The sequence below is a fragment of the Sciurus carolinensis genome, chromosome 7 (genome assembly GCF_902686445.1).
Source record: "Sciurus carolinensis chromosome 7, mSciCar1.2, whole genome shotgun sequence".
NCBI lineage: Eukaryota > Metazoa > Chordata > Mammalia > Rodentia > Sciuridae > Sciurus > Sciurus carolinensis.
The window spans coordinates 35,585,118-35,608,238 of NC_062219.1; the positions used below are offsets into that span (position 1 = coordinate 35,585,118).

Consider the following 23,121-nt stretch of genomic DNA (forward strand, 5'->3'; position numbering starts at 1 on the left):
TGTCATGGAAAGATAACCAATAAACCTTTGTATGCCTGGGTTCTAGAGTCACAGCAAATACTTTATGCGAACACTATGGAGAATGCCTGGCTTTGGTCATTCGGAGGCCCTGAGGTCGTGCTGTACATTTTGAACTCTAGGTACTGAAGACTAGGTAGTTTCAGGTTGGTCATATGGGTGGTTATATATTACATAACTGAGCCCTTGGTAAAAGTCCAGGACACCAAGACTTAGTTGAACTTCTCTAATTAGCAATACTCTTTTGTGTTGTTAGATACTGTTGCACAAAGAACTTAGCCCTTGGTGTGCCTCCACTGGGAGAAGATAACTGCTTGGTCTCTCCTGGACTCTTCCCTATGCATCTTTCGTCATTGGCAATTTTAATCTGTAACCTTTCATGTAGTAAACTATAATACGAATATAAAAGCTTTCTGAGCCTGTGAATTCCCCTGACAAATCATTCAAACTGAGGGTGGTCTTGGGGTCCCTGACACACCATGCTAGTGATGGTAGGTAGGATATCTGCATCTATAAAAGCATGTCGCCAAGTGGTTATTTGTCACCTTGTTTATTTTGAAAAATCTTTGGACGATATATTTTAAATCCTGGTACAAATCTTCAAGCTAATCCTGCTCTCTCCATACCCAGTTCAATTCAATCCCCTCTACAAATGATTGTCATCTTTTACAGCATTTGCAAGAATCTTACATAAGATTGTACTGCATATTATTTAATGCCACAATTTTAAGAATCTATACTCCCACTTTTTATTCCTGAGTCTATACCTTATATTTTCTTTATAGTGAGTAATAGTTTCTGCTAAATTAAATTTTGTCTGGGGCTGTCTCTGTACCTTGAGTCCCTGCATAATAAAATGCAACTTAATGTTTTGACAAGTGGAAAACCTGATTTAGGAGTATATTCATTGTAACAAATGGGTTTCAGCCAATCACAAACAGGTGAGCTTAAGCCAATCACAGGCTGCCAACTCTTTAGACAGTGTTCAAATAAGGCAAATGCCTAGAAATAAGCAATCAAGTTGTTTCTGTATACTTCTTTCTCTCTGTCTCTCTAATATTTATTGACCACATCAGGGTGCAGAGTTCTCTGAATCTCTTCTGATTTTGAGTATTGCCTGATTCCTGTGCCACTCTTGCTTAAAGAAACTAAGTAAATTTATTTTGTCAAGAGATTTTTTTTTAATGTTCCTAATAAGATTTAGGTAGATTCACTATCCAAAACTGGTAGACTTTGATTTTTCTCAGACTTTACTGCAAATACTGAACTACAACTAAATAATAAATATGATGTATATAAGACCTGCTTTTATATCATTCCTCATGGTCTACTTAAAGGGCCATTTGAGGTTTGTAGGAAGATGGAGAATCAGGGAGAAAATCTTTGAAATCACTGAAAGTCTTCTTTCTAAACACATATCAACATACATATGTAGAAAACTATTCTTATCAAGTTCTACTTTCTTTAACAAACTCCCCCAAAAGACTGTCTATCTGGTTGCATATCTAAATAATTTTTTACTTAGAGGATTGTGCTTCAGGATTTTTCTTTTAAAAATAAGGTATTTTTTCCTTAAATGGTGATTTCTAGAGAACATTACAGCGTGATATTCACTGTACTTTTATATAATAGAGAATAGCACAATTAAAAGGCAGGAGTATAGTGTTTCAAGCCATTTGTGCTTACCTTCATAGAGGTACAAGTTTCTTACCCCCTCTATAATGTCTTTCACAATTATGTATGTAATTAGCACCTTTATGCTATCAATGTGATCTTGGCATTCTGATTCCAATTCTTTCTATAGGTCTCCAGGGGTACCACTGCTTTTTCAAAACTTCTCTGATTTATCAACATTGTCATCTGTGACTCAGGCCCTGATTGCATTCCTAATTCCTTCCTGGAAGATTCCTCTTGATACGAATGACTCAGGACTGATGCTTTGATTCTTAGCTTGAGAGTGAACCATTTGCTTTATGGGTGAGCTCTTTAGGCAATTGAATTTTGTTTGCTTTCAATATCAATTTGTTAATAAACAACCCACACATTATTTCTCTTCTTGGTTTATTCTTTGTATGACTCATTCATTCATCAAATTACAGCTACTCTATGTGATCTGGTAGGTGATATCAGAGGGAAAACAAAATTTCCTTCAAGAGGAATAGAACAGAGGAATTAAGAGCAGTGCACAGATGTGAACCCGCTGCTCTGAGAGGGGTTCAGAGAATGTGCTCTGGACTGCCACCAGAGTCCTCTATGCCCCTGAAGGAAAAGTAAGGCAGAAAAACCACCCAGTTGAGCAAACATGTATCCCAAGGTTTTCATGGCAAGGTGAAAATGAGCTACTGCAACTTCATCCACTAGAACGTTCCCAGCATGAGTACCTACCAAAGTCCGCTATGAAATGAATAAATAAACAAATGCAAAAACAGTAAAACCACTACTTTTGTTATTTGTTTACCCTTTTATGTTAAAAGGTTGGCAGAGTCCATCATTCAGTCCCAGAAGTTCAAGTGGGAGTATAACTGATCTATCTGATAAGGAGAATGAGACTTAAAAACTTCCAGTCTGGATGCTATTTTAATCATTATGAGACTTATCCTTCCTTTTGACAACTATTCCGTCACTTCTTTGTACTGGTCAACTTTCAAAAGAGTTATTAACATAATTTAATACATTTTTAAAAACATATTTTAACCCTTTATCTAAACAAAGTGGGCTCTACTCAAACTAACATTTCCACTGGGTAGCTCTAGTCATTTTATTTTAATATCGTACCTATTTCAAATTCACTACTCTTTCTGATGTACAGATTCAATGACAGTTCTCACACTGAAGCCTATAAAATAGGGCAATTTCCAAGTGCTCCAGAATTCTAATATAGAGATTGATATTCCCAATATTCTACTTGTTCTGTTTCTAGAGCATTACTCTAATTGATTACATTAAAAATTAAATATAAGTCAATAATAATACATTTTTTCATTGTAAATAATCCAAATAATAAATATTTTTATTCCTATATATTTTGATAATAAAATACCATTTTAATTGAGACCAGTATTCTCAGTTTATTCAACAAATTTTTCATTATCATGTCCCTAAGAAGCCCGTTTATTCATTTTTATAATAATTGCCCATGAAATTTTAATACTATAGATACACTGTATGTACAGATGTATTTTGTGAATATGTTTGCCTTCTACATAAAACAAATATATTTCGTCACTCCAAAACCAATTTTCATTCCCTTAGGGGGAAATGGGTGCTGCAGACACATATTTGCATTGAACATATTTAGCAGAGGGTCTAATTAAATATGTTATGGCCTATTCTACCAAAACATTTATAGTGCTTTCCTTTCCTTGGTATTCTTTCCCCTGAAAAGAAAACTACATTAGAAAAAACTTACTAAGTTCTTTTATTTTTGATTTCTTAGAGTCAAATTCTGTTGAGCTAACATCAATTTCTTTTTGCCATAGTTTCCCCAGTACAGTTTCTCTCTGGAGAAATAGAGTCACAGTAGTTTCCTGTATTCTCTATCAGGAAGCTGCCTCGTTATAAATGAAGTCCAACTTCTGCAATGCATTCTTATCTGTGATCGTTAATCAACTGGGAATTCTATTGACAAAGTCACCAGGAATATCTGCAGTGACATTTAAGGATTTATTTTTGTGTGTATGATAATTGCTTCAGGAATTTTGTAGCCCCACTTGGTTTTTTGGGGGTGTATAGTCAATTACACGTTTTCTTCCATTATGGCCTTCATTCTAATGCTTCCTAGTATTAAAAGAAGTTAACAAATGGAAGGATAATTAGTTAATTAGCAGTATTTGTTGAGTGCTTACTCTAAACACAGTGTTCCCAGGCTAGATAATAAATAGTTGGTGGGTTAGGGAAAGAAGAAAATAAATGAAAATTAGTTTTTACTTTTCACAAGCTGAGCTTTCAATGTTACCCAAAAGACCCATAGCCATATAGTATCTAACATAATAAAAACACATTTTATTCAGAAACTATTGCAATAGGGGAAGAGAGAGCTAAATATAGAACTGAACTTCATGCCTGATACAGCAAAGATAAGTGGGGATTTATAGTCAAGAAGCAGGAAAGGTTAGTGGGTAGAAAATTACTGAGAGGAAACATCAAAGGTAGGTACCATTTTTGTTAAATCAATCTAACATAATTCTTGTTGAAGACAGATCAGTGTGTTCAGATATTAAGAGTGGAAATTCTCCATGCACTAAACTAGCAGGATTCTTGCTAAAAGTGGGCTAGGCTTGAGAACAAGGCCCAAAGATAAGGTCTAATAAGAGGGCCCAGAGGGGCCTAATTTTGGTCAAGGATAGTTTTGTCAATGTAAAACAAAATAACTTTAATATTTGAACTGTAGCCGCTGCAAGACAAATTCTTGAATGCAGTCTTTATGTTAAAAATTTTATGTTCGCAATTTGAAATTCAGGATCAAATACATACATTTAAGGTATTTGGTAAAGATGCCTAGGGTTTAAATCTAACATGTTAAATGATGTGACCATTCCTGTACACAAATGAAAAAGAGGAGGAAAATTCCAAACCAAAAACGATGTTAACACACCATAAAAATCCTACTAAGGAAGGATAATTAAAACTTATCTGTACTTGAGAAAAGGGATATGAACAACCAAAAAGTAATCCAGCAGGTATTTATGGTTATAATTTATGTTTGTACAGAACTTCAATGTTATAGTTACATCTGTGGAGAGTTAGGAAAGATTCAGTAACACCATTTAGTAGACTAAAATGGAACTGTCGAACTGCACAATTTTTTAAAGATTTCTTTTTTTCTCATGTGTAATCACTATGTTACCTTCTTGTTATGTAACGATGGAGAAATTATATAGGGCCCCTGTCATCCCCAGAGGTAAGAAAGACATAAGATAGGATTGAAAATTGTGAAAAGATCATAAAGGGGGACAGTGAGAAAGCGATTGGGCAGCAGACTAATTTCTATTGATGTACTTGGGAGAGCTTTGCTGAGAAAGTGAAGGTAAAACTAAGCCTTGCACATGGCTAAGTGAAGGAAGAGGAGAGCTGAGATTGCTGGAAGCAGTCTGCCTGTAAGATTGCAGAGTTACAAAAGACTTGGTGACCCAAGGAATTTGAGCAAGACTGGAAGATGATGTTTGAGGCTCAAGAACATCCTAGAGAAGTCAGTCAAGGCCAGATCACACAGTCTTGTGGGGTAGGAGGGACTAAATGAAAAGAACTATCAAAAAACAAAGCAAAACAAGATGAAAATAACGCTTTGACTTCTAGTCTGTTACTAAGTCTTTAATAAAAATAAAAGTCAATGTTCCCACACAGATCAAGGTCTGCTTGTATTATTTATCACATTCTGCGACCCAACTGACTTTGAATGAATAATATAGCACCAAACTAAAACAGAGCCAATTTCTAGCAGGTGGTACTTAAAATAAACACACACCGGAGTGAGAGAGCATTTCTATTCAGTAGATTCAGCTGTCTGAGATGGGCTTATAATTCAGAAGAGACAGAAATTTCAAAGTTTATAATAATGTATAAAACTTTACAGATTATTTTTGTCTTGAGTTATTGTTGTTTTCATATTTGAAAATAAAATGAGGATAATGTTCTTTCATATTATTGTCCAAACAAGGATACAAAAGAAATCCTATGTGTTAAAATAATAGTGTGGTTGATATTAGTTGTATTAAGAATTTCATTCACCTCCTTTTAAATCTAGAATTCTTTTTACCTTTAATTATAGAAATTTTAAATTATCAATTATTTTAAAGTATTATAAAATTACATGTAAAATAATATCCATGACCCACAACCTAAAGGTAATCAAGGTTTACATTTTTTACATGCATGTTTCAGATATATTTTTAAGTAGAAGGTTGAACCTCATCTAAGTCCTGTTATGTTTTCTTTCTCTAGGGTCCACAAAAATGTATAATTATTTTGTTTTACAACTTTACATAAATAATAACTTCATGGCATTTGTTTTCTTTATCTGAGGTTTCTAAAATTCATCAATGTTTTTACATGTAGACTTATTTCATTCACTTTAACTGTTTCTTTTATCAGATTAAATGAATACTCATTGTTCATTCTTATCTGTAGGGGATTGATTACAAGATACCACAATCTAGTGATGTTCAAACACCTTATATAAACTCATGAAGCATTTGCATATAATCTATGCACAATCTTCTATATATAATAAACCTCTGAATTACTTATAAATCCTAATACAATGTAATGCAATAGAAGTAATTATATTGTTTAGGGATAATTACAAGTAAACATCTATACATGTTCAGTACAATATTTTTCAAATATTTTTAATATGCAGTTGTTTGAATCTGGGGATGTGGAACCCATGGATACAAAGGGTCATCTATACAACTTATTTTCGCTATATCTGGATATTTGGATATTTTTGTTCTCTTTATTATAGCAAATAGGTTTATACTGAACATCTTTTATAAACTTATTTGAACATATATTTAAGAGGTTTGTTAAGGGTAAATGTTTCAATGCGGTGTCCTGGATGACAGGGTTTTGTCATCTCAAAGATCCTAGATAATGCCACATTGTTTTCCTAAATTGTGGTAATAATCCACCTTAACATTAGCAATGGTAAACATTTCTATTTCCCCAGATTTTCACTGGTATTTGGTACTATCAACTATCTCTAACATTTAACATTTTATTTTACATTCTTCAATGAACTTTAAAAATTATCTCTATTTTTAAAACATCTCTAGGTATCACAAAGCTTGTATTGCTATTATAAATATTTTTGTTACTACAGTGAAGAAAATGCTACAGTTTTTTATAGGTTGATACCTGTATCCTGCAATCTAATAGAACCCTTCTGGGTTTAACATTCTTTTTACTGAAGTACATATTTCATTTAGCATTTCTTTCAGTGAAAGCATATTAGTGGTAAATATTCACAAATCAATATATTCATGTCTAATTTTAGTATTTTCCTCTTTGTCCTGCTGGTTGTTGGGTTTTCTCTATGAGCCTTGCTGGTGGGTTTCTTGTTTAATTTCTTCAAATTTAGGATGTATGGTTTTCTTTGTTGACTACTCTTTTCTCCTTTGCTATTTCTTGAATATTGCTTCTTGAATATCATTTCTTGAATATTGTTTCTACTCAATATCATCTGCTCTTTTCTCTGGCAATCCCTGCTAAAATTAGGTTGAACTCTGTCATCCTGTCAATCTTTTCTTTCATTTCAATCATTTCTTTACCTCTCTATACTACTTTGTAGGCAACTTCCTCCAGACTACATGTCCTACTCTCTATCTAGTAGTACCTAATATTTTACGTAAACTATTGCTATGGTTTGGATATGGGGTACCACCCAAAAACTCCTGTGTTAATGTAGGAATGCTCAGAGGTAAAATGATTGGATCAGTTTAACCTACTTTGACTGGGTGGTACTTTGTAGGCAGGTGGGGTGTGGCTGGAAGGGGTAGGTCACTGGGGCCTGCCCTGGAAGGGTTCACCTCCACTGTAGCCTGTTCCCCACTCTGCTCTCTCTCCCTCTGCTTCCTGGCAGCTGCCATGAGCATCCCAGCATTCCTGCATCACACCTATCTGCCATGATGTTCTGCCTCATCTTGGGCCCGCATAGACTTTACCGACCATTGACTGAACCTCTGATACCCAAATAAGGTTTGAGCCAAAATAAATATTTCCTGCTCTAAGTTTTTCTTACTGGGTATTTTAGTCACAGCAAAGAAAGGCTGATTAAAATACCTATTGACTGAATTTTCATTTTCAATGAGTATATAAGTTTTAAAATTTTTTTCTAAACCAGTTTATTCTTGTATTTTAAGATAGGATCCTATTATATATTATTTTTTTCTAGTCCTTATTTGTTTATTCTTTAATCTTAAAATCACATCTTCATGATGGTACATTTTAACATATTTTTAGTTTTATGATTTACATGACAAAATGGGGTTACATGTTTTATGATTATATGATTTCTTTCATACTATGCTTTCTAGATTTTAGTGTACAAATATTCTGCTATTCGTGGCTACCAATTTCCCTTTGTAGTTATTTTCCTCTTGTGCACTGTGCTGCTTTATGGTGAACTCATTTTTAGTTGAAGCTGTTTTCTTTTTCCTGTGGGAAAACCACTTGCTTGATTTATTGGAGAATTCAGTCGTATAAGGGAGAATAAGATTGACTCCATTCCCATGTGGCACTCAGGTCTGGAGATAGGCACTAATTTTTCACCACCCAGAATCCTAAAGAAAGCTGCCTCTCCGGGTTTGCAGGCAGAGTTTTCTGGTCCCCTTTTCGGTGTCAGAGAGCATTGCCAGAGTTCCTGTTTATGTTTATTCAGTTCCATTTTCCATCTATGGGTCCAAATCTTACTGTCAAGTCCTATTGAGGGCTTTAAACCCCCAAACTTTAGTTACCATCTTACTATCGAGACTAACCTCATACCTCCCACTCATTCATTGCTAAGTTTTGCTTGAACTTATGCTCAATTTCGATTTCCTTCCTTGGTCTGATGCCTAGAAATGTCCCTTTCTTTAATGAATCTAAATGTTTTAAAATTTATTTGCTACGTTTATGGAGCATATCTATGTGTTTAAAATAGCAGAAATGGGAAGGGCGGCATTCACGCAAACTCAGTCTGGCATTTAAAGTGTCAGTTAATTAAAATTCACAGTAGAAAAAACATTTATTCTCAAGACTTCATAAAGAAGCATTTTCATAAAATATCTTCATACTTTAGTGAGATATTTCTTTCTAATGAAAATTATGAAAAATTCTCATTATATTATAGTATAGGGAAATAAGTGTGTAAATGTTTCTTAATATTAATATTCTTAATGTTAATATTCACATTGGAGATGATACTTTTGGAGACATTATTTTACAAGTAAGTTTTATTCTATTTATAAATACTTATTCAACATTACTAACTTTGATATCAATAGTGTATTCATATGAATACACACACATATAGTCTTCTTATTCAGTTAAAAATCTATAATTTATTTGAATTTATGTCTCCAATAATATTTTGCTTCTTAAATAGCTTCTTGGTCCATGCTGTTTTAATGATCAGTTGACACACTGTGACAAATCATGTTTTCAAGAAACAGAAGGAAATATCATTTTCCTTTCTACATTAATAAGTTCCTTTCAGTATTCAAATTGTATGTGTAGTTTGCTGAAATACTTAGCTTTTTATTATTCCTGTAAAGAAGGGGCTATAGGGCCTTAATTATAGTATGTTGCATGTACATTGTGATAGAGTTCATTATAATATATTGTGGTATAATTGTTATATTTTTGTGATCTAATTCATTTGCTAGAACATATAGTCTGTGATCTACATAATTATGTAGATATTTTATAAAATTTGATTTCTACAAGATTTTAGCCCCCAAAATTGTTTTTAAGAACTGAGAGTCTCCTATTTAAAATATCATATGGTTGAAAGACATTTCTTTTAATGATGCCATTTACTTAATTTTTCAATCTCTTTTATGATTTCTTAATTGCTATTTATTGTGCATTTTAATTGTCTGCACAGAGCTTCAAGTGTCTTCGTGGGAGGCATTTTTCTTATTAGGATGGTAATCACTTCTCAGTACAACATTAAGTCGGGCAGAGAGCTGGCACATGCAGTTCAAGGAGCTTTCCCTGGGAGCTCTCTAACACTGCAGCTCTCTTATTCCAGCCTGCCTGATGGATTTCTCATTGAAAATGAACAAAATGCAGCCTGCCTCCCTCACTTTTGTGACTCTTTCCTTGAGCACCCCAGACCATCAGTCTGTAAATTGCAGGTGTATAAAATGCTTCCATTTTCTTTTTCCTGTTTAATTTCCTGTATGCTACAGATTTACGAAATTTCTCTTCGATTTTAAGCTTAGCTTTACCTGTCATTTATTTGAGCAAGTGGTAAAGGTTAGAGATTTCTGTGAAGTTTTGGAAAAATAAAATAAAGCACACACAAAATTTGTTTTGGTACGTATCAGTGAAGAGGCACTAAAAGCCTGGAGGATGGCCCCCAAAAACATTCAGGATGGACAGGGGAAGTGTCCTTAAGCAAGCAATCACTCACAGGCTGCTATCCAACCTTGGTCTATGAGAGCAATTTTTCATTTCAGATAACATTGTAGTGAAATGTACTAAATCTAGAAAATTTACTATATTCCAGTACATGACAACTCTTTACCATGGCCTCATGGACTTCTGCTTACTTGGGTGGACAGCAAATCATCCAAGTGGTCTTAAGTTCAATAGCCCAAGATAGACACCTAAATTGCCCCAGATAAAATAGATACTTTCTATACAACCATTATAATTTTTAGCTTTATATTTTAGATATGCTTTTCAAAACATATATACTAGTATTAAAATGAATATTTGCTACTAATATTAATATTAAAATTAATATTTCAACCACTCACTGTCTAGTACTTCTAGTATTTTATGGCTTAATGTTTATATATAAAATACATGGATATACATCTACCAGCTATTACCATGTGATATTTTACAGTTTTCTAGAAAAGACCAATAAACTAGTAAAAGATGGATTTTTAGTAAGGTTCCATCTATGATTGAAAACAATGAAAAAAGAAATAATTTTCATTCTTGTATCATTATGTCAAGGTAACTTTTTAAAAGAATTGCTCACTCTCTGAGCTAACATAGCTATACCCTGATCAGAACATTATGAAGCTGATTATTATAGATAATGTAAATCTGTCTTATTTCAGATTTGACCATGCCCCTCTGTTTCTTCTATGGGTATAAGCTGCAGGTGTAATGTATCCCTTGGAGTGTACATGATGAGCTATTAGCTGAGCATGTACAACAAATAAAATTGCATTTCTAAAAGTACTCTTGAGAGAAAATATTGAGTCTTTAATCAATTCCACTAGGTCTTCTTATACTTTTGGTAATTAAACAGAACAACTGAATATGGTGAGAATATAAAGACCTATCTGGGTTCAAAATTCAGAGGATTATTTAAAAATCCAGAATGAAACCCTTGATAGAAATAGTTTCAGAATTATAGGCAAAAATATAGATATGAGTGTATTGTAGTTTTAAAGGACTGCTATTTCTAGTGCTGTGTAGAGTATTTTAAAATTATCAGAGAGAAGGGTAATGGGGGAAGCCTTTTGTTATAAAATGACACAGACTGTTAAGGTGATTTATCCTACGTATATTTCTAGTTTTCAGACAAATGACAGGTGACTTATAAATATCTTGCTGCAGTAAACCTGGAAATGGATATTTTGGACCTTACAGAAGTACCACATATAGAATAGATGTAGGATGTTTACAGGAGAAGTTGTTACAATCGCTTAATGCCAGCAGACGTAACAGAGAAGCCAAGGAAAATCACCTCTGTCTTGACCGTGGAACATTACTGGAATAATCTATGTACCTTGCAATTGCAGGGACCAAAACAAGGATCCTCATTTGTGCTCCCTGAGCTACTGCAGTTACAGGGTTTGCAGTTGGGGTAGCCCATGTAGCCCCTGGCACACCGATCACAGCTCACTCCTCCAAAGCCAGTTTTGCAATGACAGGATCCAGGTGCCAGACCTAAGGGAAGAGGCACCACATATCAATATTTTTAAAACAAATGCATAATTTCATTCTCAAAGTTTTACTGATAGTAATCTTTAGAAGCTGATTTTGACACAAACATTAGATTCTTGCTGTACATCAATAAAGTTATAGCTAAAGGGTACAGAGTTTAAATGGAAGTTTGCTATGTTTATGATAATATGCAACTTCTAGATAACTTTCAAGAGATTAAGAATGAGAAACAGATGAACTCTCAAACTATTTACTACATAAACCATCTATCAAGGCTTCAGAAAAATTATAACAATGATCAGGGAGTAATTTCCACAAATTCTAAAGCTAATGAAACTACATTGGGAAGGACAAGCACTAACTTGTGCATCCTGATGTATCATAAAACCTGCCCCGTCACACAAACACAAGATGGGCAAAGTCCTTGGCAATGAAAATATGGTACTTAAGACAACAATTTAAGAGTGATGGTCTAAGGACAATACCATGGTCATATTATTGAAAAAAAGAATGGAAGTATTCATGGAAATGGATATTTTGGACATAAGTATAAATGGAATATTACTCCGCAATGAAGAATGATAAAATTATGGCATTTGTAGGCAAATGGTCGAAATTGGAGAATATCATGCTAAGTGAGATAAGCCAATCTCAAAAAACTAAAGGACGAATGATCTCGCTGATAAGCGGATGAGGACATATAATGGGGGGTGGGAGGGGCTAGCATTAGGTTTAGGGTTAGGTTTAGAGTTAGGCTAAGGAGAGCGGTAAGAATGAAGGAAAGAAGGACTGTGTAGAGGGAAAAGAGGGGTGGGAGGGGTGGGAGGGGTGGGGGGAGGGGAAATATAAAATAAACATCATTACCCTATGTAAACGTAAAAAAATAAAAAAAATAAATAAAAAATAAAAAAAATAAAAAAAAATAAAATAAAATTCCTTTTTTATACAGAGAAAAAGAAAAGATAATTTTTATCCCCATGAATGCCCTTAGAAACTTCTTCAGTAATACCATCAGTGATGTTGCCTGCTGTTCACATCTTTGATTAGAAAAATAGAAAAATGCAAAACAAATATGTACAAGTAATAGACCTTCAAAATTCACAAAAGTTAAGAGCAAATTAATACAATATAGTCCATGCCAAAAAAAAAAGAAAAGGAGGAGAGGAAAAAAGCAATAATAACAATAACAAAAAAAAAATCCCAGCTTATCAGAGAATCTCATAAATTCAAGGCTTCTGAGAGGGCAAACTAGGAAACATACACATGCATGCACATACACAGGTCACAACACTAACACACATGTACTTATGAAATGTGTTAGAAAATGAAACTCCTATGATTAAGAGTGAGTAGAAAAAACAAACTGCAGAATGAGCACTACTCATATATACAGAATGTAAAGATAGTGAATATGTTTAGAGAGATAATATTAATATCAGGAAAATAAAAGAGATTATTCAAAAACAATATGAATGGAAACTTTTCTTATAAAATTTACCGAATCATTTCCAGATAGATTAATAAATTAGGTATTAGAAAATTAAACCAGATAAATGAAGAAAATAAATACATCCATCTAATGTGGGAATACAATAGCTTTAAAATTATAAAGACTAGTTAGAAATCCAATAGAAAAACATCCAAAACATAATCTCACAGTGTCATTATTATAGCTAAGAAGATTATCTGAATTTTGAGAACTGTGTATATAAAAATTATTTAAGTACTCTATGTTAGAAATTCTTAACAATATGAGATACAGAAATTGTTTATAACAGGATATATTATTTTTAATATTTAAAGAACTCTTAAAAATCTTAAAAACTACCTTACACTAACAGAAAATAAAGGAAAGGGATAATTCACAAAAGAAACGTTTGTATTTTATTAGTAGTCAAGTTAATGCCAATAAGACAGTGTAATATATTTTCTTTTACTGCCTGGTAACATAATTTGATAAAGTAGTTCAAACCATTAGAGTCCATCTTGGACTTGTTCCTAAAGAGATCAAGAAATCAGACCAAGGTGAAGTATATTACAAGTATGTGACCAATTTTACAACTTAGGTCTGTATTGAATAATACGCATCTGATGATAATAATACCAATCTTGATTATACTTACATTTTAAAAAGAATTAATTACTGGTCTAAAGTCAAATACAACTTGGTAAAATCTTTGAAAGGATAAATATGTAACTGACAGACCTTGCCAGGCAGCGTGTAAGGATAGTACTTTTCTGATCTGTCATTGTAGGACCTCAAGGTAAGAGTCAAAATTTAACCGATTATGACATATTTAAGCTTTCTATTTAAAATAATGGAGCTACTTTGAAGAAATGTGTTATAAATATATATAGCAGGGGGCGCTGGGAAGATAGCTCAATTGGTAGAGTGCTTGCCTTGCAAGCACAAGACCCTGGGTTCAATCCCCAGCAACACACACACATGCACACACACACACACAAATATGGATAGTGGATAGGAGGGAGGTGGTATAACAAACATTTCATTGCATTTTCATATGGAATCAATATGGAATATGGTATATTGACAAAAGTACTTGTAAGAATATTGTTTAGATGCTGGAATTAACTTACAGGAACTGAATAGGAGAAAAAACTCAATATGGTTAAATTTGGAAAGAAGATTGGAGGTAAGGAGATCAATGAGGACACTATTGCCAGTTATTTTATTCCTTTCCTTTTAAATCACTTATTATACCATAAATTGTCCTTAAATGATTTCAAATTAGTTATATACAATGGTATTCATTAAATCATTGAGTATAACACAAACTAATTGGAAAAAATGTCTATATGAAGTTGAGTGTGTAAGTAATTATGGTACAACCATGTTCTAATACATTATTTAGGTGTTCAAACCAGATTTCAGAGAAGGCTTTAGTGATTGGGGGAAAAAAAAAAACTCATGTAAAGTAAAAAGAAGCATTATAAAAAATCTCTATTCATTATGATAAAGCAATGCCCAATGTTAATACCAGTATTTCTGCTGAATTACCAATTGTATTGTTATTTTCCTACTTTTAAAAATAATTTTATGACAATGATACACTTATAAAAAGATAAGGGGTTCTAAATGATATTGCTGAATATAATGTTGTGATTTAGTTGTTGCCAACTTCATAAATGTTATCTAAATATTAAAACATATCAGTTTTTAATCCTTGAAGATTTAAGACTGCCTATATAATGCTTGACTAGATAAACTTGCAGTTGTATAAAGAAAGCAGGTAGGCTAAACTGTACCAGAGAAACACTGCAAGTCTCTTTACCCTAAAGTCATTAGAGGAAAAAACCTGCATTGTATCCATGATTTATTTCAGTCTCTCCAAAGAAGATAAGAATTCACTCTTTGAGATATAAAGAAACAGTCTCCAGATACATTTTATGAATTTGCCACTTAAACTTGGCAAATGACTGCCCTAGAAGTAGCTCCCAAACATTTTATATTAAGGAGTTAGGTTGGCATTTGATTTCTTGATGTTTGGAGTTCATTGTGAATTTTATTGCCCTACGTATTTGGCTTAAATGAGTATCAGCCTCTTTCCTTTGACTCATGACTACTACCTTTTATAGCTCTTTATGTACACTTCTTGTGTTCTGTATTATTGCTTACATTTCACTATATGATATCCTTTATTTTCTTCACATTGAAGCACACACACACACACACACACAAACACACACTCACACAGAGTCATGCACTGCATGTCATTTTGGCCAAGGATAGACCACATACTATTGATTTAGTGGTTCCATAATATTATATTGTCTGATAAAGTTTTAGTTTGTATAAGTAAGTTCTATGACTTTTATACAACAACAAAATCACCTAATGCCAAGTTTCTCAGAATTTATGCCCATTGTTAAGGGACACATAACTCTGCATGTGTGTGTATTCACAAATATATGTGCATACATATACATAAATATATTTGTCCATATATAAATATATATTTAAATAAATGATTAAACTCATCTTGCTTTTAAAGGATTATAATTACACATTAAAACTAATTTTTGAGATGATAAAAAACTGGTCCCTGGAGGGAAAACTGATTCATTGATAAATTGAAAAATGTGCATCATGTGAGTTGAATTTACTGCAAGCCATTCTGAAAATGATTGAGGCTGGCCTTTCCTGTGCCTTCCTGAGAACAGTGGCTCTCTGCAGCTCTCACCTCGGCGAGCGTATTTTTCATCCTTGACACAAACTTCCGTCAGGGAACCAACAGGATCACAATGACAAGGTTGGCATGGTCTTGGATAATTTGGCGATACCTAACAAAAAAATTAAAATGTTTTTCATCATGTGTAATAAAAATACCAATAATTTTCATTTCAACAACTTTAAAGGACAAATTAGTTTCAATAATACAGAATAAATTATTTTGAGAAAAATTACAAGAAATTAGTATACTTGCCATTTCTAAAGTTAAGTTCTTCTAACTCTTTCCGTAAAGAAGATATAATACACTTATTTGTTACTTATACTCAGCAGTTATGAACATTTTACCATAAAATGTCATCTTTTTATCCTTTACTGAATTTTGTAGAGAAAAATCCCAGAAAGAATCTTTAAAAGCTAGACATTTAAGGATTCATCTCTTTTATCACCACAGTATCATCATCATGACAAAGAAAAATAACAATGACATTTATGGGGTATACTGTAATATATATTCCATAATGAGGGCTTCTTGATTGTTTTGTTTTTAATTGCAACAGTTCAAATTTGGCAATGTAAAGGTTTTTCCACAACTTGTATCTCAAGAACTTTTTTTGATGATGATCATGGCATTATTAATTAAATCCAAATTTATATTTGGTGTTAAAAAAAGACAGTATTAAATATTTAAATTTAAAATTTGGAATTCTGGAAGACTGCATAACCTGAGAGGAAACAATGTAGACTGTTTAATTAGGAAAACTTGAGCTTATATCCCAGTGTGACCACTTACTGACTGTGAAACCTTGTGAAATTTATTTACTTTCTTGTAATAGGAGGGTAATAAAAACAACTACAGTGATGTTATATAAATCAAAATTAAAAGGAATAATATATAAAACATCTCATAAGAATCTGGCATGCATTAAATGATTAATATAACCACTAGCTTTTCCTGTTAGAATATTTTAATTAAACAAACCGAGACCACATTCATATACAATATGAGAAACATTTGTTTTCCAGATGGAATAGGAAAAGAATAAAAATACCTAAATTAGTTGTCAAGAAAATATGGAAATGCTACTAAATATATATACATCTATGTAAATATTTTCCTCCAATAAAATATATCTTTCCTATACATTTATAACTAAGCTTAATTTATTAGTGGAAACTCATTTGCTAATATAAATCAGCATGTTAAAATCAGAGTTGTTTACTAATGTGATTGAATATGAATCAGCTAAGATTACAGAGTAATTTCAAAATCATTGTTTGCTCTAGACTCATTCATTCATTCCCCCATTATGAAGTAAGAACTGCATAGCACAGACAAGAGTCATGGTCTCTGCCTGGAAGGACCTTACAGGAGTTACAGATCTGAAAGACACTGGCTAAAGAAAATACACTAAGTGATAAAAAAGATTCACAAACAGAACCTTATTGAGAAAAGAGGAAGATAGTAACATAACACAATAAAGTCAAGTAATGTTTTCCAAAAAAAAGGGACATTCAAACTGGAGCTGGAACAAGAGTACATGAGTAAATAATTTGAGATAGTGCTTTCTATCCAGAGGAACTGTCAGGACAGTAAAATGAAACAAAACAAAGCACACCTTTATATTGTATTATTACAAAAAATTTCTATTGGATAAAATTTAGACTCATAAGTATGATTTATGATCTCAATGATGAGCTTTAGTAAACTAAGTCCTTCTAATTCATTATCATGTCTTATGAAAATTTGGAAAACATACATGAATCAGATTGTCCAGGAAATCATATAACCTATGAGAATCTATAAACATATCTACTTTACCCAGATTTTTAATTTTATTAAAGTAATAATTCTGATTACTAATTGGCCTTTTAAGTTAACACTCTTATTTGTATTTCATATGCAAAATATATGAAATACAAATAAAATGTATATATTTTAGTAGATAAATCTAAAATCAAATTTAAGACAATTTTAAGATGATCACAGAGATAAATTACTGGTAAGTTTCAATACACCAACTTTTCTTTCCATAGCTTCACAGGTTTCTACCCAAATAGTAAATGCTTCCAAAAATTCAGTTTAGTGTAAGTACTTTTATAGGTACCAAAGTACCAAACTCTAGGGGTAGAGTCATCACTTGATTTATAATAAAAGCTTGATCAACCTTCTAGTTCCAATTATGGCAGGGTCTTACATGGGACAACACACAATCAGAGGACAGTTTTGAATCTTGCCGATCTGTGAGAATAATTAAAAACAGGCAGAAACTAGAAGGTGTGATGTTTTAAAGGAAAAAAAAAAAAAAACTGCTGAACTCCCATGTTAACAGAGGGACAGAACTAAAATCTGTATATCAAGACCCCACAAATGCTTAAACTAATCCATCATTGAGGATGATGCAAGAAATGCCAAGAAATTTAGTAGAAAGCAATGACTGGAAAGCCGAATCACCTGACCAGTTTTCAGGTACTGCACAGCATAAAATAATCAGAAACTGGAGTTTAAATCAACACAGTTAGATGAACACCTTGAGCATTCCATTAATCTCACCAAAGTGTAAAAATAAGCCTCACAACTTCCAGGTGTCATTTGATGCATTGACTACCAACTAGGATTCAACTGAAAATCTTCAGAGGAAGATAACAATGCCTAGGGTCTTTACATGGTATGATCCAAAATGTGCTATAAATTATTAAGTCTGAAAAGTAACAAAAATATGATCACTATTTAAGAAAAAAAAGTTAGTAAAAGTGAACCTTGAGATGACCCAGGTATTGAAATTAACATGCAAGAAGTCAACACAGGTACTGAAAATATATCCAACATAAAAGAAATGACGTTTACAATGAGTGAATACACGGAATATTTTAGCAGAGAAACAGAAACTATAAGAAAAATAAAAATTCCAGATGGCTGAAAAGTATATATCTCAATTTTAAAATTTACTGGATATACTTAATGACAATTAGAAATGACAGGAGGAAAAGTGGACAATCTAGTGGCATAACATCATACATATCAAACTATCAAATCTGAAGAACAGGGAAAGATAAATTTTTTAAGAAATTGGCATCAGTGACCTATAGGATACAATTAAGCAACCCAAATGTATGCAGATGGAGTCCTAGAAGTAAAAGAGAAAGAATAAGTCTATTTTTTAAAGAACTAATGACCTAAAATATCCTAAATGTGGAATAAAAATCTCATTTTTATAGTTCCAATAAGCACAATAAACCAAGCCATAAGCACAAAGAAATCTGAACATGAGCACATCACAGTGTGAGGTTGAAAAATTTTTGCTGCAAGGAGACAGACATCAAAATGTAGGTTTTATAAGCCACTTAAGTTCTTTCTTTCTCCTCTTCCTTGCCTTCATCTTTTTCCTGACCCCTCCTTTTCTACTAACAAACGTTTATAAATTTAAAACAATTATTTGCTTGCAGGTCATACACAAATAGGCCATGGGCCAGATTTAGTCTATAGGCCAAGGTTTTTTAAATACATGGCAAAACTGTTGAAAGAGAAATATAAAAAAGAACATCTTGAAATCAGCTAGTGCATTAAAGAATTATTATATGTAGAAGAACGAAGATACAAAGGATGACTGCATTATCAAAAAAACCCCAGTGAAACCCAGAAATTAGTGGTACTACCATTAAAGTTCTGAAAAACAAAACATTTCTATACTGATGATGAAAGTAAAGATATTTTCAGATTTAAAATAAAAAGAGAATTTATGACTAGTAGTTCTAGAGAGGAGGGCAGGGCAGCCAGAGACCTCTTCAGGCGGCTCTGCCCACTCCGGCTGTAGGCTCTCTTCACGGGGCGATCCAAGATGGCGGCCTAGAGGGAGACTGCACCCCCAGTCGCTCCAGAACCCTGGAGTTAAGAAGGGGAGGCATTGAGAGACTCGGACTGAAATAGAGCCACGGGTGAGTCTGTCCACTGGGCAAAGCTCGGCCCGGGTGGCAGGCCCAGATAGAGGTGGCTTATCAGAGCTGGGCAGGGCAGCTAGAGTCATTCACAGGCAGCCCTGCGCACTCCGGCGGTGGGCCCCGCCCACACAGCCAGCTTCTCCAGGTTCTTGGAACGGAACTGGCCCGCTAGTGAGAGCCTTTCTGACCAGAACAAGCTCCGAGTCCCGGAGCCCCTGCAGCGCAGTGTACTCCGGCAACGAACCAGCAGAGAGCCGCGATCAGCAAGCAGCCTCTGGGATTAGGGCAGGGCAGCCAGAGACCTCTTCAGGCGGCTCTGCCCACTCCGGCTGCAGGCTCTCTTCACGGGGCGATCCAAGATGGCGGCCTAGAGGGAGACTGCACCCCCAGTCGCTCCAGAACCCTGGAGTTAAGAAGGGGAGGCATTGAGAGACTCGAACTGAAATAGAGCCACAGGTGAGTCTGCCCACTGGGTAAAGCTCGGCCCGGGTGGCAGGCCCAGATAAAGGGGGCTTATTGGAGCCGGGCAGGGCAGCTAGAGTCTTCCCAAGGTAGCCTTCCACACTCCGGCAGTGGGCTCCTCCCACACGGCCAGCTGCACGGCGCAGGCCCACAGTGAGAGCATTTCCGCACAGAGCCAGTTCCAAACCGTGGAACCAGTAGGGGGCTAGGGGCAGTTTTCTTCGGATGAGCTGCTTTATCAGATTCCTCCAAGACATCAGGCTACTGAAGGCTGGGAGGTGATACACTGGAAATCTACCGGGACACTATAAACCAGTAGCGGAAAACTGCAATATCTCAGGGTTCCACTGACAACTGACCAATATGAGAAAACAAGGGAAGAAAATGTCCCAAACAAACCTAGATACTACATCAATAAAACCCAATGACAGCACAGCAGAAGAAATGTCAGAAAGGGAGTTCAGAATGTACGTAATTAAAACGATCAGGGAAGCTAATGAGGAGATGAAAGAGCAAATGCAGGCATTGAAGGAGGAGATGAAAGAGCAAAATGCAGGCATTAAATGATCGCACCAATCAACAGTTAAAAGACCAAATACGGGAAGCAAGAGATCATTTCAATAAAGAGTTAGAGATACTGAAAAAAAACCAAACTGAAATCCTTGAAATGAAGGAAACAATAAACCAAGTTAAAAACTCCATAGAAAGCATAACCAATAGGATAGAACACCTGGAAGACAGAACCTCAGACATTGAAGACAAATTATTTAATCTTGAAAGCAAAGTTGGTCAAACAGAAAAGATGGTAAGAAATCATGAACAGAATCTACAAGAATTATGGGATATCATGAAAAGGCCAAATTTAAGAATTATTGGGATTGAGGAAGACTTAGAGAAAACCAAAGGAATGAACAATCTATTCAATGAAATAATAACAGAAAATTTCCCAAATCTGAAGAATGAAATGGAAAACCAAGTACAAGAGGCTTATAGAACTCCAAACATACAAAATTACAACAGACCCACACCAAGGCACATTATTATGAAAATACCTAACATACAAAATAAAGACAGAATTTTAAAGGCCGTGAGAGAAAAGAATCAAATTACATTCAGAGGGAAACCAATAAGAATATCAGCAGATTTTTCAATCCAGACCCTAAAAGCTAGAAGGGCCTGGAACAACATATACCAAGCCCTGAAAGAAAACGGATGCCAACCAAGAATCTTATACCCAGCAAAACTTACCTTCAAATTTGACGATGAAATAAGATCCTTCCATGATAAACAAAAGCTAAAGGAATTTACAAAAAGAAAGCCAGCATTACAGAACATTCTCAGCAAAATATTCCATGAGGAAGAGATGAAAAACAACGATGCAAATCAGCAACAGGGGCGCTAGCCTAAAGGAATAGCTAAATAAAGGAGAAACCAAATCATGTCAAAAACAAATATGAGTCAATTGACTGGGAATACAAATCATATCACAATAATAACCCTGAATTCAATGGCCTGAATTCATCAATCAAAAGACACAGACTGGCAGATTGGATTAAAAAGAAAAATCCAACAATATGCTGCCTGCAAGAGACTCATCTCATAGAAAGAGACACCCATAGACTAAAGGTGAAAGGATGGGGAAAAACATACCATGCACACGGACACAGCAAAAAAGCTGGAGTATCCATCCTCATCTCAGATAATGTGGACTTCAAACCAAAACTAGTCAGAAGGGATAAAGAAGGACATTACATGCTGCTTAAGGGAAGCATAAATCAGCAAGACATAACAATCATAAATATCCATGCCCCGAACATTGGCTCATCCACGTACGTCAAACAAATCCTTCTCAATTCCAGAATTCATATAGACCAAACACAATAATACTAGGCGATTTTAACACACCTCTCTCACCACTGGATAGATCGTCCAAACAAAAATTGAATAAAGAAACTATAGATCTCAACAACACAATCAGCAATTTAGACTTAACGGACATATATAGAATATACCATCCAACAAAGAACGAATACACTTTCTTCTCAGCAGCACATGGATCCTTCTCTAAAATAGACCATATTTTATGCCACAAAGCTACTGTTAGCAAATACAAGAAGATAGAGATACTACCTTGTACTCTATCAGATCATAATGGATTGAAATTAGAAATAAATGACAGAATAAAAAACAGAAACTTCTCCAATACCTGGAGACTAAATAATACACTATTATATGATGAATGGATAACAGAAGACATCAGGAGGGAAATAAAAAAATTCTTAGAAGTAAACGAGAACAAAGACACATCATATCAAAATCTCTGGGACACTATGAAAGCAGTACTTAGAGGAAGATTTATTTCATGGGGCGCATTCAAAAAAAGAAGTAGAAATCAACAAATAAACGACTTAACACTACAGCTCAAAGCATTAGAAAAAGAAGAGCAGACCAATACCAAAAGTAGTAGAAGACAGGAAATAGTTAAAATCAGAGCCGAAATCAACGAAATCGAAACAAAAGAAACAATTGGAAAAATTAACAAAATAAATAGTTGGTTCTTTGAAAAAATAAATAAAATTGATAAACCCTTAGCCACAATAACAAAGAGAAAGAGGGAGAAAACTCAAATTACTAAAATTCGGAATGAACAAGGAAACATCACAACAGACACGAGTGAAATACAAAACATAATTAGAAGCTATTTTGAAAATCTATACTCCAACAAAACAGAAAACCTCGAAGACATCAACAAATTTCTAGAGACATATGAACTACCTAAACTGAACGAGGAGGACATACACAACTTAAATAAACCAATTTCAAGCAATGAAATAGAAGAGGTCATCAAAAGCCTACCAACAAAGAAAAGTCCAGGACCAGATGGGTTCTCAGCCGAGTTCTAC

At 34.1% G+C, this 23,121-nt stretch overlaps 1 protein-coding gene across 7 annotated transcripts in view; it reads right to left on the bottom strand.

Annotated features, from left to right (window-relative positions):
- Positions 1 to 23,121, bottom strand: part of Lama2 (laminin subunit alpha 2) — a 582,198-nt gene that overhangs the window by 322,869 nt on the left and 236,208 nt on the right. For all 7 annotated transcript variants that reach the window (XM_047557822.1, XM_047557827.1, XM_047557826.1 and 4 more), the window contains exons 9-10: positions 15,831 to 15,930; positions 11,471 to 11,631 (exon numbers count right to left, since the gene is read on the bottom strand). In XM_047557822.1, coding sequence (XP_047413778.1) covers positions 11,471 to 11,631; positions 15,831 to 15,930 — 261 coding nt within the window. The remainder of the gene's footprint in view (positions 1 to 11,470; positions 11,632 to 15,830; positions 15,931 to 23,121) is intronic.